We start from the raw sequence: 19,971 nt of genomic DNA on the forward strand, positions 1-19,971 counted from the left end.
GACTTGAGAGCCCTGTTGCTGCATTCCTTTCAGGGTCCAGCTGATAACCGTTAATGCCTGGAACCATAGACATATAAACTCTTCATAATGTCTATGCTTGAAACAAGGGAATGTTGACACTTTATCAGTAAAAGTAGGCCTCTTTGCATGATCAGTTATACTCAACGTACCAGTTAATTTTCAGTTAATCAACGCATTGAATTATACTTAGAAATACAGACGTATATTTCAACATATGCTTGGAAAAAAAAAACAGCAAAAAACCCACCTGCTTTCGGTACACTACATCTTATCCAGCCAACAACGGCTCGTTCCACGATCTAACCAATCAGCTCTTGCTATAACAAATTCATCCCTACATGATTTCCGTACAACTTTCCACCCATTTGAATCGGTTTGCTTAAAATTTTACCAATTCAAGACGCCAACGCTGAACCACGTTAACAGGAGTCAATCACCATAACACAGGACAATGTTTAGTTTTCATAATACAAATAGCACTTGTCAATCAAGGACAACGACATACCCATTGAGTTTAAGTATATAATAAAATAACAAACCATAGCATCACAATTATTGGAACTCATTTCACGGTATAGCAAATTCGTTTAGAAAGGCAACGTGGTGAAAAAAAATTGTTCTAATTTGTTTTATTTTTATATATCTGAACCGGAAGTTTTATTTCCTGCCATCCACTCGCTAAAGATCGTATTCTACTTGTTTACTCGCTAGCAAACGCAGCTTAACGGATTCTTCTCTTAAAGCACAGACTTTTCGGAATTAGGTTAGCATTTTCGCAGTAAGAGACTAGTTTATCGGAAAATGGCTTTACTAACGCCATTATTTGCTTTCCTGTATCACCTACCGCTAGTGTACAAATGGCTGCTGAAGCCGTACTATGTAGCCTCTCTTTTCATGTCAATAGCTTTTCTAGCTGTCCGCAAAACGCCTGGTATTTGCGATCATCTGGCCACACAGCGAGAGGACGGCAACTCATGCGACTTCGACTGGGTTTGTAGAAAATACGAGAATATCCTTCTCAGCATCTTATATCAACTTACCAGCCCACTGGTCAGTAAGAATCTTAAGACAGGCAGTAAGGGGCAGGTGACTGGTATGTTCTTCACGATGTGGAGATAATAGCAGGCCAAACTACGGCCAAAAATCTGGGCATTTCTGTCGTTTAGCAAAGTGGGAGAGATGGGTAATTAACACAAATTTGTTTAAAATACATTGCAACGGATTGACGTAACATGTGACATACGACACGTGAAATGTTTTTTTTTAAATACATCGTTAGCTGAATTAAAAACGTTTTTTTTTTTTTGTCGTTACACCACAGTATGTTTAGCTAGGTTGTTTGCAGATGTAGGTAGAAAGGGTGCAAACCAAGCTTTCGTCATGTGGGTTTCCTATGAAAACAAAAGCCAATCTCTATTTAGAAGTTTTTGAAAAGCGCAAAAGCTTTATTTTGGTTTCTTTTGGCATAATCGCCACATAAGCATAGCGACTTTTATGTCTAAAAATCCTGTGGTTCTAGCTATGTTGTTATACCCACATCTACTGCAAATTTTCCTTGAATGTTGTAGCAGTCACTTATTGCAATCTATTACTTTCAGTTTGCAGTTGGTTTAAAGATATGCAAAAGGATTACAGTAAGATTATGAGGAATACAAAGGATTGTTGAATGCCATAGCAGATCTGCTTTATGGGGTAATACCAGCTGTTGTCATGTTTTTATTTATAGAGAGAGGTGGAAATCCTTATGTTCCTCAGTGCCATCGTCATGATGAAGAACCGAAGAGCGAGTGAGTATATGTAGACTTCTTTCATGTTGGTGTTAACTTTTCACAGTCCAACAATGATTCTCACAAAAATAATTCCTCTCCATCATTACTTTTGACAAGGGATGGACAAGATGACCATATGGTGATCTCCTAGGGTGGAATCACAATTTATTAAGTAGAATCATTCTCCCAACAGTTTCTATTCATCTCATTTGATCACGTAATAAAATGTGTATTTGGTTGTCTGGATATGAAGCCCATTGCTTTACCTGACGCTAAAGATATCACTCACAAATGATTGTTCTATAGATGCAAGATCAATGGGTCTCACGCAAGAACCACTCGTATGAACAGATTTGCTCTTAAGTCGTGCATACGAGTGATTTAAGAGAACTTGCAATTACCAATTTTTTCGTATTTTGAGTTTTCTTTCAGGTTCGAACAGAATTTATGAGTGATCCAGACCTGTCATAAAATAGTCTGCTGTATTCTAATCAAGTTTGCTTGACTAATTGATTGTATATTTAATTACTTTGAAGATATCATAAATAAATATATACATTATACCCAATAATTATGCTGACATTATTCTGTTTGACTTAAATTATGCACTAATTGAAGGTTAATTTGACTCTGTATATAACACGGTCAATAGGAAATGTAACCAGGCTGACTTGCTACGTTTTGATGCCTTAGCAAGTCAGGGTCTTGGAAGACAACGTGTGTTCTGAGACCGTGTAGATATCCTTGCCAGACAGACGAATGACTGACATCGCAATTTAGAATGACAAGGACTGTGCTGCTTCAAATATGCAGCTTGCACATATAAAACTGGTTTCTAGGACTGCCTTCTTTCACCTTCATAATATTGCTATAATCAGGAACATCCTGTCTCAGGGTGATGCAGAGAAACTAGTTCATGCATTTGTTACTTCAAAACTAGACTACTGTAATTCTTTATTATTGGGCTGTCCCACATATTCTCTGAAAAGCCTCCAGCTGATCCAAAATGCTGCAGCCAGAGTTCTGATGAGAACTAACAGGAGAGATCATGTTTCTCCACTTTTAGCTTCTCTTCATTGGCTCCCTGTTAAATTCAGAATAGAATTTAAGATTCTTCTCCTCACATATAAAGCTGTTAATGACTGAGCTCCATCATGTCTTAAATATCTTATTGTAAGGTATTTTCCTAACAGAGTACTTCGCTCCCAAACTGCAGGTTTACTTGTTGTTCCCAGAGTTTCTAAAAGTAGAATGGGAGGCAGAGCCTTCAGTTATTAGGCCCCTCTCTTGTGGAATAAGCTGCCAGTAAATGTTCGGGAAGCAGACACCCCTTCCACTTTTAAGATTAGGCTTAAAACTTTCCTTTTTGACAAAGCTTATAGTTAGGGATGGCTCAGGTAATCCTGAAACATGGGATGTTTCAGGATTACCTGAGCCAATATACAAGTTAAGCTGCTATAGCAGGGATGTCAAACTCCGGTCCTCGAGGGCTGCTGTCCTGCAGGTTTTAGATGCTTCCCTGCTTCAACAGACCTGATTCAGATGAAATTGATCTCTTCGAAAGATTGTTAAGTTCTGCACAAGCCTGCTAATGATGCATTGATCTGATTCAGCTGCGTTGAAGCAGGGAAGCATCTAAAACCTGGCGGGGACAAATCGCTCTATAGCCCAGCAAAAGGCATGCCAGATTATTCTGCCATCATGATGAGGCAACAACTGATATCACGACTTTAGTTGAAATCATCAAGTGTCTGGCCATGGCGAGATGTTTTTTTTTTTTTTGTGTTGTTTTTTTTTAAAGCCATTTTCATGTCAACGCATTTCTTTATTTCTGTGACATTACGAACTACAGGTGACATGGAATTAACAGCACTCGTAATTTCTTCCCATTTCTTCACTTTAGCAGATTCCATAATTCTAATGCTGAAACTGCTAAAAATGACAGATTTTCCTTTTTGGATCTCTGAAAGCAGAACTTCAGTGTCAGAGCCCGTAAAGTTGTTCTTTTTGGGTCTTGATGCCATTCTCATGACTCAACATTCAACACTTCCTGGCACAGGAGATGTGCCTTACATGGTATTATTTGGGGCATGGAATATGCAAATTTACTATATTCATGCACGTGCACTTAAATACACATGTGTGGCGTTCATGTTTACGCAGGTCGTTTACACACTTTTCTGAAGTTAAGAGCGTTTGTTGAATCTGACGTGGCGTATTCGTACGAGACCATGTGAAAATAGTGAGAGAACTTTAGAATAAGAATATGAAAATGTTCTTGCATGAGGTCAATATTTCCTAAATTAAATCAACATAATTAGATAACAGGGCTCTGTCAGATAATTTACTACTTCCAGTTGCAGAAACCCAAATTAATCCAATACATACATGGTGGATAGTGTATCCTGATGGGATGGGGTGTGGAGTGTTAACCTGATTCTATTCAGACCACTTCTGCTTTTACATAGTTTGATTTTTCTAGAAAATGTATCATATTTAATATTAGGATCGTTCACATCTACCACCTCTATTTATGAGCCACCTGATATCTGTGTTGTTGAAGTTATTAGCAGACACCCTGTTTTCTCCCTTTATTTGCTTTTTTGCTGATTTTGTGTAGACACAGTGGGTGTGTCACTTGTGATGAAAAACAAACTTTGTGAGACATCATTGCTTTTATTCATGTAATGTTACGTAAAAGGAGGTAAAGTAGGAAAATTTCCTCAGATACTTTTCTGCCCATCGTATTGCTCCCTCTTTGTCTTGTTTTGGCTTGTAGACTTTGTGAAACTATGGAAACCACCTGACAAGCTGTAGCTGTTTTCAAGCAGTATGAATAATTGTTTTTATCGTTATGAGAGCTTTTCCCTCACTGTCAAGCTTTCATGGTGTTGGAACGGTAACCTGGGAATCACATGTATTAATTTAAAAAAATTAATATGTGACCTCCCTGTTGCTGACCAAGTGACCGTTGCCACATTTAAACCTTTTAGCAACTTTTTAAAAAAAGCGATTAGTGACAAATCCATTGACATTTTTTTTTTTCATAGTTACCACTAGTACCTGTGATGGCAAGTTCTTCCTTTCCTGCTGGATGCAAACCTTCCTCTGACTCCACTTTCCTCACTGAGTGATAGAGATGAGTGAACAGCAGAGTCCATGAATGAGCAGTCTGCACATATGCAGTGTTGTTTTTGTGCTTTGTCAGTCAAATGGAGACAATGCATAATGTAAAAGAGAAAACAAAATGTCTGTCAAAATGCTCTGAGGTATCAGTTCAGTTAAAATCACAATGAGCTGTTTTTTTTTAATTCAGAATATGATTCGTATTTATTTATTTTGGTCAGTTAAAATTGCTTTTATTTAAACCAAAATTTACCTGCTCCCTTATTTGGGATGGGAATACTCTGTTGATCTCCTGATACTTTTGAATTTAGATTACCAACAAACCACGTTCTCCTGCTGACAAGTTTTTAGTTTAGACAAGATATGAAAGTGTTTTCGTCTGTTCTTGTTAGTAACTGTGGAGCAACATGTGGGCAACATTATCCTGTTCAGCAAGGTGGCAAATGTGATCCTGTTCTTCAGACTGGACATCAGGATGGGACTTCTCTACTTGACGCTGTGCATAGGTTAGTCTATTAGTTCTATACATCAGCTGACACCAACCGTGTCTCAGAAATCCACATGTTAGGTGATGCTGGTTATCTCAAAGTGGCATCAAATCTGTTGCTACTTGAAGAAAACCACCACCTTGCCAAACTTTAGAATGCCAAGCAACTCTCTGATTTTTCTTTTTAGAGCATCCGACACACCCAAAGTCTTGGCCTTTGCCTACAATCCCAGACACTTCCAGGGAAATTGCATTTGCTTTGTAATAATATATTAAGATTGTAAATTTGTTAAAAACAATCATCATCCTGTTGCAGATTGTCATGTTTCCATGACAAAAAAATTATTGAATGGTGGCAATGGTGCTATTTTAATTTTATCTTTAATGTTCCATTAAAGACAAAACCCAGATGTTATAGAGTGTTGATGGGTTTTCATCCAGTCAAAAAAGACACATAATCCCCTATCTTTCATTAATCACCAACTGTAACAAATGAACGTGAATAGAAGCAGCAGATCCTCTAAATTTAAAAGTTTAAAATCAAAGAATGTTTGGCAGTGTTGTTTTGAAAATGGCTGGAACAATGTAATTATCCACTAATTGATCTCGTGTCTGTTGTGTATATTAGTTTTTTTAATGACCTGCAAGCCTCCTCTTTACATGGGACCAGAGTACATCAAATACTTCAGCGACAAAACCATTGATGTGAGTAAAAATTATTTGTTGTTTGTTTACTTTTTCATAATAGTTCAGTTATATTTGCTTTATGTGTTTAGGATGAACTGAGCAGAGACAGTCGTGTGACATGGATCGTTGAATTCTTTGCCAACTGGTCCCCAGAGTGCCAGTCCTTTGCTTCAGTCTATGCTGACCTCTCTCTCAAGTAAGACACTATTCTCTATCCATCAATTCTTTAAATGTGACGTTATATATCAAGTACACTTAACAGCAACATTAACATCTGTAACTTTATCTGCCTCTGCTCCTGTGGTTCAGGTATAACTGTGCTGGTCTTAAGTTTGGAAAAGTGGACATTGGACGTTATGGAGAAGTTTCCAAGAGGTAAGACATGTTTACATCTCTTTTTTTAATTGTCATTTTGCCCTTGATAAGTTTGTTTTCTCAAGTGTTGATGGATTGGAGTTTAGATTTTATCAGAAGGACTGACAAGAAGTATGAACGTGTTTTTTCCTGATCTCAAGGTACAAAGTGTCAGCATCTCCATTGTCCAAGCAGCTTCCATCATTAGTTTTGTTCCAAGGAGGGAAGGAGGTGATGCGTCGCCCCCAGGTGGACAAGAAGGGCAGAGCTGTATCTTGGAGCTTCACAGAGGTAAGACTAATGGTGCATTTTGACCAACATTCAGAACTTACATTTGAAGGAGCTATTGCATTTTAGATTAGGCTATCAGGATCTATTGAAGTGTGTTACTAACTCTAAGCTCCACTCCAAATGTTCAGGATAATGTCAAAAATATTACATCCTTACAAGGACAGTTTTTGTGGGTGAACTATCTCCCACAAAGCTCTGCTTAGCTCTTGGTTCTTGAGGCTGGAACACTGGGGGCCAAGCAAACGACCTATAACAGAGCCTAGTTCCAGGAAAAATTCCTGTAATAGAAATGCAGCTTAAATGAGACATATTCTGCACATGTTTTGAAATAAGTGCAGGACATTGAAATGTCTTTGACACACTTTGGTAAAAAATATCACAGCTGTTTACAGTTCTGTTCAGCAGATTCTAGAGCCAGTCCACTCATCTGTTTTTATTTGAAATCAGTGGTATAGCTTTTTTGCGACAATGTAACGGTAAGTTTAAACACAAATTACACACAGTAACTCTTAAAGCACATCATCACAATATCAGAAAACATACAGTACCAAGTTTGAGAGCTCACTCTCGGCAACAGAAAACTGAGCTCACATTACCAAACATCAGTCAAACAATAGTTGACTGGCAATTTCATTCTCAAATACTTACTTACCCTCACCTGCAGTTTGACCACAAACACTGGTTGCTTAAATTCCTCTTCTAGACACATATTTGTTACATAAAACTAATTGTCTAAACTTCAGAATTGCAGACAGGAACACAAAATTGATAGCCAGCTCACAGGTGGTCAAAAATCACATTGTAAATTCCTCTGTCACATATCATCTCAATAAATACTGTCTTACACTGTCATTCAAATCTTTTGTGTTTTTAAAGGCTAAAGAGAAGAATTACTGCATTTATGGGCAATATTCTATCTGTGTTTAGACATTTATTTTGTGCGCCTTTGTGTTAGAGTTGCATGATACCCACGGTACCCCGCGGTGCCAAATCGTTACAGTTCCTACTATACTAGAAATTCTACACGACGGTACTACCGTGGATTACTATGCTAACGGTGCCAGTTTCCACTACACAGCGGCCGCCTCGACCATCCTTCCGGCTTCTCACCGCTTGCTACTCCCTTGTAAACCAACCCACACGTCAACCACTGAAACCGAACAACACAGCTGCTGAATGATTGGCTGACGACTAGAATGAACTCCATGTAGACAGCTCTGCTTTGATAGAAATTTGCTTCAAAACTAAAGTTCTGTCTCGCTCAGACGCGTGCATAGCGGTCACAAACATGAGACAACATACACACACACTCACCATGGCAGAAGCACCGGGCCCGAGCGGCGAGTCTGCCGCAGCGTACTAGTGACACCACTAATCAAAAAATTTACTCCAAAAGCCACATTTGGAACTATTTTGGGTTTAAACAAGGCACAGACGGTAAAGCAATAGACGATGGCCGTCCACTGTGCAGGCGCTGCCACCAACCTATAGGAGCCCAAGGAGGCAACACATCCAACCTCATAAAACACCTGCAGTGTCGTCACCCAGATTTATATGTCGAATACCAGGTTAGTATTTCCTGTTTATTTTCTAATTGGCTAATATTACGCTATATGCTCTGTGTACAGGCTGAAGAATGAGTTATAAGATGTTAAAGCACCTAGAAAATACATAAAAATATAGTTTTCACAGGGAATTAGTTCCTGTTTATTGTATTTTGTCCTCTATGTTTTATGTTGGAGAAAAAGCATTATTGTCAAATAGATTTTTTTTCAAAATACAGTGGATTTGTTATCCTAAGTCGATTATTTAAATTAGTTTATCATGCACATAACAACATATGTAATTAATAATATTTATCACTTGTACAAATACATGCAGTTCATGAAAATAATAATAATTAAAAAAAAGGCTGCAGTATCGCGATAACACCCGGAACCGTGATACTTTCTCTAGTATAGTATCGTTGTTACTTATTTTGGTATCGTGACAACTCTAATTTGTGTTTACACACACTAATATTATATTCCATAACAAATAGGAAACCAGAATTTCCAACTTCTGTTCGGACTAAAAAGGCACTTTGTGATATATTCCATCTACCTGAAACTACCAAGGTGCATTCTCTCATTAGATGTTTTATTTTTAATATTAAGTGTAAATATTTGGTGCCCAGATGATGTAGAGAAGAGAAACCATCTTTACTAAAGCAAGAAGCAATGTTAGGACTGAAACTAAAAAGAAAAAAAGGTAGATCACTGGGTTTAAGTAAGTCAAGTCCATAAATAGTGTATGTGAAATACTCATTGAATGTTTTTGTTTTTTTTTAGCATTTAAACTAAATTACTAAAAGTAAATTTCAAAGAAACACATTGGTTTCTGTATCTCTCCACCAGGAGAACATCATCCGAGAGTTCAATCTGAATGAACTGTACCAGAAATCAAAGAAGCTCAGTAAGACCAAAGGAGATAAGGTCAGCCAGTCCCAGTTCCCACCGGTCCCTGAGGAGGATGAGTCAGAACAGCAAGGAGCTGACACCCAGGGGGAGGATTCTGAATCCAAGAAAGACAAATAGAATGGCTGGTATCGCAAGGCTTGGACTTCTGGGAGAAACCAACTCATCCTCCACCTCGTTTTTACGCTAAACTTCAAAGTGTTCAGTTTGTTCACTCGTGAATCAGCACCACTGGCAGATGTCTTTTAGGGATGTTGCAGGAACATACAACAGAAAAAGTCCAAGTGTTAGTTTTAAGTGCCTGTGCCAATTAATTAGAACCCAATATTTCAGTGGTGTTGCAGTTTCAGTAAACTGTCCATTTTCTCGTCAGAAAGAAATAAAAACTAAATGGTACACTCTTTAGATTAGGAACAAACTAAAACACAGTTCAGATTTTTGAAGGGGGTTTTGGGTCAAGTATATCAGGATCCGGCTTGGAACTGTGCTTTGCAGAGCTGCCATACTGTAAGTCTCTGCAACATATTTCTGCTGTCTAAAGCTGTGAAGTTTACATGACATATGAGGGAGATCTAAACAAAAATTGAGCCGTGAATGTGATGCTATTTGTTTATTTTTAATGCTACTAACTTAATGCAACTAACTTATTGCAAAGTTTAAAAAACATTTTATGATTAACTGTATTTTCTAGAATACCTTAGTGGTACATACAAGACAGTCTTTAGTTGTAAAGTTAATTTTTAAACATTCAAGTTACTGATGGTTTTGATTTGGAATGAGACTCAAGGGAGTGCTATACATTTGCACGAGTCACTGGTGTTTACTGCATCCTTGTTGATTCATTTATTCAATCATTCATTCCTCTGATCATAGATTTTAATAGGTCTGTCAGTCAATTCTGTCAGCATTCCATCATCTTTAGATTACCATATTCTACTCTTAAAAAAGCCTGTCAAACTGAGATCAACATAGCTGAACTCACCTCTGAGGTTTGCACAGGGAGCTTCATATAGTGTTGACCAAGTGTGTTGAACAGCTGCAAGCTCAGAACACAAGCACTGAAAGTCTGGTCTGTTTGTCTAACACAAATTCAAAGAAACTAAATCTAAATAAAAATATGCAGTGCAATTTTGCTATGATCAAAAACTAAGAAGTAAAGGTGCAGACAGTATGTTTTGAGAGTTCTGCAGAGTGCTTTTACAGCACATTGCGGCACAGTCTCAGAAAAATCAGCAGTTCTTGCAACAGCATATAAAATATAGTGCAAAACAGGTTTGCAGATGATCGAGAGCAGATTAGATTTGTGACATTTTGCTTCAGAGCCATAACTGTGTCTTTATTTAAGTCACAGTTATTCAGGACCACAATTTAATTTCAAGTGATACTACATGAAACCTCAGGTTGAGAAAGAATGTGGAGCCATAGTTGGTCTGACCAGACACCAAAATTTGAGGGTGTCTTGGAGTGTTTGGTTTCGTCCATGTGAGTGCCAGGATATGTGCTTTTCCAGCAGGAGATCCCATTCTAAAAAGATGAGCAGTATTACTCACTTTACCTTTTGGTTGTTTTAATGTTATGGCTGAATGGTGTAGCCATGTGTTTTAGTCTCTGGATAGGTCTGGCTCTGCATTTCCTCTGAAGTCAATTTAACCAGTCAAATTACATCAAGCATGTGTCCTTTCGTATCATTGGTTGTACTGGATGAGGTCAGAATGAGAAAATGTTACATTCCAACATTATCTGTGACAGCCAGACTTTTTGTTTTTGTTTTAGAATTTCCTTTACGATATGACTTATCCATCCATCATCTGCCGCTTCTCTGTCGCAGGGGCAACAGGGTTTTTCCTGGCTTATCAAAACATAATTCACTTTTTTGTGTATTTCACATTCCAGTAGTAAACTATTACACACTGGTTAGATTATCTTTTTCAAGGCACTGAGTTTACTCCTGATTTCTTGTGTCATTACTTATCCTGTTGTGTTTTTTCTGTTCTTTTACATAGATCCTATCTTTGTCTCGTGTTGAATTTCTTTGAAGCGACATTCTGAGCTGTGTTTATATTCTGTTCCTGTACATAAGTGGAGGAGTTGCTGTTGATGCCTCTGAAAAATCTAGCGTGTTTTGTTAATCATGCATTAAAACCATGTGTACATGACAAATTCTGATTCTGCTGTGTTTCTTGAAACAACCAAGCAATATGTGACCGCAGCTGAACAAGTAGCGTTGTCGCTGCAGTGGTCTATTTTTTTTCTGGCCAGCTGACCCTCTCTCTGCTTCTGCATCCTCCTTTCCAGGAGCTCCTTATCTGTATACTCTGGTTCAAGACGGTAAGGACGTCCATCGTACTCAAAGTCGTCGTCAAAATCTCATAAATATTCTGCCTTGTTGCACAAAACTAGCAGTAGCAAACTCTCTCCTATGGAAAAAAATTGTTCCATCAGAGTTTGAAACTTATAAGCCTTTGAATTTCAAACAGCAAAATTTTATGTAGTAAATTAACATGTGAATTTTTTTTTAATCTGAAATAAACTCATCAGTTTTTCAAAATTATGTGTGTTTTAAATATCAAAAGTAAAATTCGAAGTTAAAAATGTCAAAGGAAAAAAATTCAATGATAAAATTTCAAAGGAAAAACACAATCGGTTCCCCAAATTCCATAAGCTGAATTCGGTGGTTAAAATTCGCTGTTCACTTTTAACATCCGGGCCTCTAGGGTAACAAGTCAATCCAGGATTACATCGAATCTGCATTCAGCCAAACAAATCGTGCTCCTTCGTCCATATGACATTAGCCGCTCAGACGCTGGCTAAGGCCCTTTAACCAGCTTCTGAGAGGCTGGGCGGACTCAGCCAGCAGCCGAGGATGGCAGCAAATTCTTCTGCGGTGAGTATTTAACATTATCTAACATTTTAAATCTTCTGATTTGTGGTTGTTGTTTGATGAAAATTATAGTCAATACCAGTTCTCATTAACGTAGTTTAACAGATAGCATACTGCGGTCAAGTGAGCCGCCGTTCGTCTCCGCGTGGTTAAGCCAGCCGCACCAAAAATTTCAATGCGTTCGTATCTTGAAAGTCAGCGCTACTTCAACAAAGCTAACTTCCGGTTTTCAAGATAAGACGCTGGTAATTCAAAGGCAATTGAGCTGGTTAAATCTATTTTATTGAACTTTGATGTGGTATAAAACCTGTTTCTTCCATAAGTAGTTCATGAAACCTATACTGACAGACTAAGTACATCATGGACTACTACCATGAGTACTATCAAGTAGTTTTACTGTATATCTTTCGAGTAATCCATAGATCTCTGTACATTTGCCACACTGTAACATTTAGTATTTTTTTTTATCGTGTGTGTGTGTGTGTGTGTGTAAGAGACAGGAAGAGTCAGTGTTTCCTACAGGATTTTAGGAGACTGTGGTGGGAGAGTCTCTGACCGTGCGGTTTTAATGTGTGTGTACGTTTTTAAGCCTGATGTATCGCACTTAATAGTGCATTTTGAGACCATGGATGTAAATTTAAGACTTGAACTGAACAAAAACATTAAATGTGGTTTGCTGAATATTAGATCTCTCCTTTCGAGGTCTCTGTTAGTGAATGATTTGATCTGTGATCATAATATTGATATATTTTGTCTTACAGAAACCTGGTTGCAGCAGGACGGTCATGTTAGCATTAATGAATCAACTCCCTCTGACTATTTAAATGTTCACGTTCCTCAAACCACAGGCAGAGGAGGAGGAGGAGTGGCAGCTATCTTCAGATCAGGGTTACTAATCAGTCCTAGACCCAAGATTAGTTTTAGCTCTTTTGAATCTCTGATTCTCAGTTTTTCCCACCCAAAGTGGAAATCACAAAAACCTCTTGTCTTTGTTGTTGTGTATCGTCCACCTGGCCCTAAGTCTCTGACTTTATCTGTACTCAGCACTAACTGGGATAAAAACTCTTTGTAGTGGATGACTTTAATTTTCATGTAGATGTTGAAAATGACAGCTTAAATATTAACTTTAATTCTATATTAGACTCTATTGGATTTTCTCAAAGTGTTCACAGACCTACTCACTGCCTTAATCATACCCTTGACCTTGTCCTAACTGATGCCATTGAGAGTTAACAGTGTTCCCTCATAACCCTGTCTTGACTGGCCATTTTTTAATAACTTTTGAATTTACATTACTTGATTATTCAATTCAATTCAATTTTATTTATATAGCGCCAGATTGCAACAATTGTCATCTCAAGGCACTTAAGTAATATAGTACAATTCAAGCCAATTGGAATTGAATTCATTGTAATCATAATCCAATTAATGCATATGGAGCCAATTCAAAAATAATATCCTAGCTAAGGAAACCAACAGACTGCACCGAAACTTGTCTTCAGTCCAAGCTCCCATCCTGAGCATGCCTGTGGCGATTGTGGAAAGGAACAACTCCCTTTTAACAGGAAGAAACCTCTGGCAGAACCAGACTCAGGAAGGGTGGCCATCCGCCTCAACCAGCTGGGGTTTGAGAAGACAGAAAAGAGGGAAAAGATAGGGGGAAAAACACCATAACGCCATTCAAAGGATACCTGTTGGAACAGGGAAACACAAGTTAATAACTACAATGTCACATGTACATAAAATCATTTGAGAAATTAAACAGGGGAAAAAAGAGAGCGAAGTGAGGAAAGGTGTGACAGATGAGGTCCCCCAGCAGTCTAAGCCTATAGCAGCTTAACTATGGGATGTTTCAGGATTACCTGAGCCATCCCTAACTATAAGCTTTGTCAAAAAGGAAAGTTTTAAGCCTAATCTTAAAAGTGACAAGCCTGTCTTTATGTCTTTAAGACAGGCTTGTAGTCTGACTCAGAACTGTCTGCTTTTAAATTCAGACAAAACTGAAGTTGTTCTCTTTGGACCTGAGTGCTTCAGGGAGAAATTGTCTAGTTATATAGTTACTCTAGATGGTATTTCCTTGGCTTCTAGTTCTACAGTGAGGAACAGTGAGGAGTTATTTTTGACCAGAATTTATCATTTGACGCACATATAAAACTGGTTTCTAGGACTGCCTTCTTTCACCTTCGTAATATTGCTAAAATCAGGAACATCCTGTCTCAGGGTGATGCAGAGAAACTAGTTCATGCATTTGTTACTTCAAGATTGGACTACTGTAATTCCTTATTATTGGGCTGTCCCACATATTCTCTGAAAAGCCTCCAGCTGATCCAAAATGCTGCAGCCAGAGTTCTGATGAGAACTAACAGGAGAGATCATGTTTCTCCAGTTTTAGCTTCTCTTCATTGGCTCCCTGTTAAATTCAGAATAGAATTTAAGATTCTTCTTCTCACATATAAAGTTCTTAATGACCGAGCTCCATCATATCTTAAAGATTGTAATTGTAAGGTATTTTCCTAACAGAGCACTTCGCTCCCAAACTGCAGGTTTACTTGTTGTTCCCAGAGTTTCTAAAAGTAGAATGGGAGGTAGAGCCTTCAGTTATCAGGCCCCTCTCTTGTGGAATAAGCTGCCAATAAATGTCCGGGAAGCAGACACCCTTTCCACTTTTAAGATTAGGCTTAAAACTTTCCTTTTCGATAAAGCTTATAGTTAGGGATGGCTCAGGTAATCCTGAAACATCCCGTAGTTAAGCTGCTATAGGCTTAGACTGCTGGGGGACCTCATCTGTCACACCTTTCCTCACTTTGCTCTCTTTTTCCCCCTGTTTAATTTCACAATTGATTTTATGTACATGTGACATTATTGTGGTTATTAACGTATGTTTCCCTGTTCCAACAGATATCCTTTGAATGGCGTTATGGTGTTTTTCCCCCCTCTTTTCCCTCTTTTCTGTCTTCTCAAACCCCAGCTGGTCGAGGCGGATGGCCACCCTTCCTGAGTCTGGTTCTGCCAGAGGTTTCTTCCTGTTAAAAGGGAGTCGTTCCTTTCCACAGTCGCCACAGGCACCCTCAGGACGGGAGATTGGACTGAAGACAAGTTTTGGTGCAATATGTTGGTTTCCTTAGCGAGGATATTGTTTTTTGAATTGGCTCCATATGAATGAATTGGATTATTTTGAAATTAATTAATTGGATTAAATTGGATTATGATTACAATTAACTGAATTCCAATTGGCTTGAATTGGACTATATTATTTAAGTGCCTTGAGATGACAATTGTTGTAATTTGGCGCTATATAAATAAAACTGATTTTAATTTAATTATTGGCCGTTTGCCTGTTACTGGTGACCTCTGGGGATATGATAGGCTGTTTCCGCACGTTGGGTCCGCCCATCTGTTAGCTAATTGGCTGTTCGTGTGTTTCTGACGGCTAGAACGAACTCCATGTGGACAGCTCCGTTCGATAGAAATTCACTTCAAAACTAAAGTTCCGTCTCACCCAGACGCGCGCATTGCGGTCACAAACACGAGACAACACACACACACTCACCATGGCAGAAGCACTGGGCCCAAGCGGTGAGTCTGCGTGCTAGTGGCACCACTAATCAAAAAATTTACTCCAAAAGCCACATTTGGAACTATTTTGGGTTTAAACAAGGCACAGACAGTAAAGCAATAGACATGGCCGTTCACTATGCAGGCGCTGCCACCAAGCTATAGGAGCCCAAGGAGACAACACATCCAACCTCATAAAACACCTGCAGTGTCGTCACCCAGATTTATATGTGGAATACCAGGTTAGTATTTCCTGTTTATTTTCTAATTGGCTAATATTACGCTATATACTTCGTGTATAGGCTGAAGAATGAAGAGTTAAAAGATGTTAAAGCACCTAGAAAATACATAAAAATATAGTTTTCACAGGGAATCAGTTCCTATTTATTGTATTTTGTCCTCTGTTTTATGTTGGAGAAAAAGCATTCTTGTCAAATATCCATCCATCCATCATCTGCCGCTTATCCGAGGGTCGGGTCGCGGGGGCAGCAGCTTGAGCAGAGAAACCCAGACGTCCCTGTCCCCGGCCACTTCCTCCAGCTCTTCCGGGGGGACCCCGAGGCGCTCCCAGGCCAGCCGAGAGACATAGTCTCTCCAACGTGTCCTGGGTCTTCCCCGGGGTCTCTTCCCAGTGGGACGTGCCCGGAACACCTCACCAGGGAGGTGTCCAGGGGGCATCCTAACCAGATGCCCGAGCCACCTCATCTGACTCCTCTCAATGCGGAGGAGCAGCGGTTCTACTCCGAGCCCCTCCCGGATGACTGAGCTTCTCACCCCATCTCTAAGGGAGAGCCCAGACACCCTGCGGAGGAAACCCATTTCGGAAGCTTGTATTCGCGATCTCGTTCCTTCGGTCACTACCCACAACTCGTGACCAGAGGTGAGGATGGGAACGTAGATTGACCAGTAAATAGAGATCTTCACAACGACGGGTCGGTGCAGAGCCCGCAACACTGCAGACGCCGCACTGATCCGCCCGTCAATCTCACGTTCCATTCGTCCCTCACTCGTGAACAAGACCCCGAGATACTTGAACTCCTCCACTTGGGGAAGGATCTCATTCCCGACCCGGAGAGAGCATTCCACCCACCATAGTCTCGGATTTGTCAAATTGATTTTTTTTAAAAGAGTGGATTTGTGATCCTAAGTCGATTATTTATGATATTATGTTTATCATGCACATAACAACATACGTAATTAATAAGTATTTATAACTTGTACAAATACATTGCAGTTCATGAAAATAATAATAAAAAAAGGCTGCAGTATCGCGATAATACCTGGAACCGTGATACTTTGTCTGGTATAGTATCGTGGTTACTTATTTTGGTATCGTGACAACTTCATAACTAATACAGGAATCCTACTGGGTCCCAGCTTGTTCTAAGAACAGCTATCAGTAGTAATACTACTATAGCAGGGACCCTGAAATTTTTGTTTTGAATTCTGCTGCTGCTCCTTGAACATTCTGCACATCCCTCTTGTGCCCTGCTCTGCCAGGACAGATGATGTAAGAGGAGGGGGTGCCCTTCGTTTCCTGGTAGATGGTGGTCGCTGGAGTCTTGGCTGGGATAGAGACATCCTTTGGAGACCTTGGTTGATGTGGAGTAAAGGGTCTGGTGAGGGGGGAGGGCTGGGGGATGTTTGCCTCGCTGTTGTGTCCTTCACCGTTATCTGTACAGTCATGTTTGGGTTTGCCGATCCATGGGCGATGCATGCATTTGATAACCATGTGTTCAGACCAAAAAGTTTGCTGAAAAGTTCAATTCCGTTACCCACAGTAGGACTGGGGCCTGAAATGGAGACGCGGTGTGCCCCATAGTGACACAGTCTCTCCAACAGCAGAGAAAAGTCTTTCTTCAGGATCTCAGAGCCAGTCTTCCTTCTCAGAATATCAAAAGACCCTGTGTGGACAATGATCCTCATGCTATCTGGATGTGTAGACAGAATGGTCTGCAAGATATCTATCAGTTCCCTGACTGATGTATCATAAAAAGTTATATATTCTGTCTTTGCCATTCTGACATACTGTGTTACAGAGTCACCAATTAGAATGGTATCCATTCCATTTTGTGTGGAAATGTCGATTGCTTCTGTAGTCCTCACCTTGGTTGTGGCATTTGGGCTTCTCCTAATGTTCTGGTTACCCCTTGGCTGAGTTTTGGGGCCATTTCTCCTGTTTTTATTATTTTTTGTATTACATTCATCATCGCACATTGTATTTGGAATCAACGGATCGTATCTATTATGCAAGGGTACTTCAGGTTTTTGGAGTGAGTGCTGGAGGTTTAGGTTTCATGCTGGGTTTACCTCTGCGACGGACAACATGAGACAACAAGGGGTTGATGATTTTGGTTTGTCACCAACGCTGTTCCAGTAAGAAATATCAGTCGGACCAGCTGGTTTGGGAGCTTCACCAGATATTCTAATGTAATTTGGACACATCCAGGGAAGTGTGTCGGCCAGGTCTGTAGTGTGAGGCTCCACATCAGCTGTTACCCCGTGTAGAAAGATCTGAGTTAGTCCTTTGGCACATGAAGGCTCCACAGCCTGCACAGGAGTAATAGAATCAATAAATTCCTCACTCACACGAATTTCTTGCAGTGTTTCAATCCTCTTCTCAAGCTGTGTTGTCCTCACAGAGTCGCTCACACTGCAGCTCACTGATAAGGCAAGGTTAGAAGACATTGTTCTATCTGATTCTCTTTGAAAACAGGAGGGCTATTACCCTCAAATATACACAATAAAATTATATCCAAGACTAGTGTAAATAAGTAGAATGATTTAAAAGTACTCTTCAGAAGCAGGAAGCAGTCCTAAACAAACTGACACATGATAAAAATGCCTGTGTGTGTTTTGATAGTATTTTACATCATTTAAACCTGTATGTAAATAAGATACATTTGTTGAGGAAAAAAATCACTGTGTATGTAATACCTTTTTTCTTTCTTCCAGGAACTTCTTCTGACTCATATTTTTGAAAGGCTTTGCTCCCGTTTGGAACACATTCTTAAACGTCTGCCTCTTGATCTGGACTTCTTAAACTTCGTTTGTTTTAAATGCTTTGTCCTCCCAAGTAACTAAGTTTGTCCAGCTATTTCAGAGGAACTAGCACATCTGCACAGACTTCTTAACTTAGAAAAAGATGGAAGTGTGACAGTGTGCAGTGATTGGTCCAGTGACTTTCAGCTGGGTTTGGACCACAGCCAATCGCTGCATGACAATGGCGTATAAAGGTGGTCTGCCTTTCATGGGGTTACACGTCATGGTGTCTTTCATTCCGCTCCGTGAAGTGACAGGTAGGCTGTCGGCAGCAGCTGTATTCGCTCTCATTTTGTCGATCCAATGCTCATTTAAGTGCTTTTGTGTTTTAGAATCTCACTTGGGTTGGGCTGTATGCTCCTCCACCTCCTCCTGTATTCAATGTCCGCTGCGGGTAGGTGCGCGACGTGCACATGTCTTCTGATACGGCGCTGCACGTGTAGCAACCGGTGTGCTTGTTAACAGGTGGCTCTCGTTGTAGCTTCAATTCCACCTATCCACACTGGTTGTCCGGAACGGCCTGACTGGTATGTAACACGGTGGCTTTGGCTCCCTCCCCCAGCCATGGTGAAGTGTTCATATCTGTTTTGTATTGCAGGGCAAATGAGAACCGTGCATAAGCAGTAGACCAGCTAACCTGCGGGGGACCACTGCTCCTTTGTCTTATTTTTGTTTTGTTTACGTTGCTTGGTTTCGTTTCGGTTTTTGTGTGCGTCGCTTAGGGTCTTCTGACTGGGTTAGGCCCCATTTTAACTGTGTATGAGAGACAGGCGGTACTCATATTTTGTTTGGATCCTAATTTGTCCATCTTTGTTTGTCAATTTGTTATTTTTCTTTTTTTGGTTAAGACATTTATCAGTGTGTTGTTGTTATTGTTATAGTTGGTTAAACTTAATTATTTTATTTTGGTACAGTTTTCTATTTTTTTTTTTAAATTTTTTTTTTTTAACCTGCTGTCCTTTTTTTTTCCATTGGACGGTCCATCATTGCAAGTCTACGCCCTGATTGGTTTTCCCCCGCAATTGTCTCAGCGTGAGTAAGGTTTTACCCTTTTTAAAAAGTAGATTGGAATAAATAAAATCCTATTTTGTATTCTGCCTCATTTGCAACAAACCCGAGGGCCTCCCTTTCTCTTATTTTTGGGTTGAAGATTTAAAATATTTCCCTGAGTGAAACTCCCAGGGTGGTGTTGTCTGGCAACATTAGAATCTTTAAACATCCCATGCTTTTTTTTTTCTTCTTGTTACGAATGTGCCCCACAGTGTAAGACACACTTTAAAAAAAAAAAATTGCAATTACATT

The 19,971-nt window shown here is 39.6% G+C and overlaps 1 protein-coding gene and 1 long non-coding RNA gene across 2 annotated transcripts; both read left to right on the top strand.

Moving 5' to 3' along the window:
* The first annotated feature begins 695 nt into the window (after positions 1–695).
* On the top strand, positions 696–11,351 carry tmx2b (thioredoxin-related transmembrane protein 2b). Its single transcript, XM_072383535.1, has 8 exons — positions 696–1,011; positions 1,748–1,808; positions 5,309–5,422; positions 6,032–6,108; positions 6,180–6,286; positions 6,400–6,465; positions 6,606–6,735; positions 9,132–11,351. The coding sequence occupies exons 1-8, from the start codon at positions 823–825 to the stop codon at positions 9,309–9,311; spliced, it is 924 nt and encodes a 307-aa protein (XP_072239636.1). The 5' UTR covers positions 696–822; the 3' UTR covers positions 9,312–11,351.
* A 3,807-nt stretch (positions 11,352–15,158) lies between these two features.
* LOC140304769 (uncharacterized) lies at positions 15,159–19,698 on the top strand. Its single transcript, XR_011915290.1, has 3 exons — positions 15,159–15,869; positions 16,045–18,926; positions 19,002–19,698. It is a non-coding gene; the product is annotated as an uncharacterized lncRNA (long non-coding RNA).
* Positions 19,699–19,971: the final 273 nt, after the last annotated feature.

This window comes from Leuresthes tenuis, unplaced genomic scaffold (genome assembly GCF_036924035.1).
Source record: "Leuresthes tenuis unplaced genomic scaffold, fLeuTen1.0.hap1 SCAF_4, whole genome shotgun sequence".
NCBI lineage: Eukaryota > Metazoa > Chordata > Actinopteri > Atheriniformes > Atherinopsidae > Leuresthes > Leuresthes tenuis.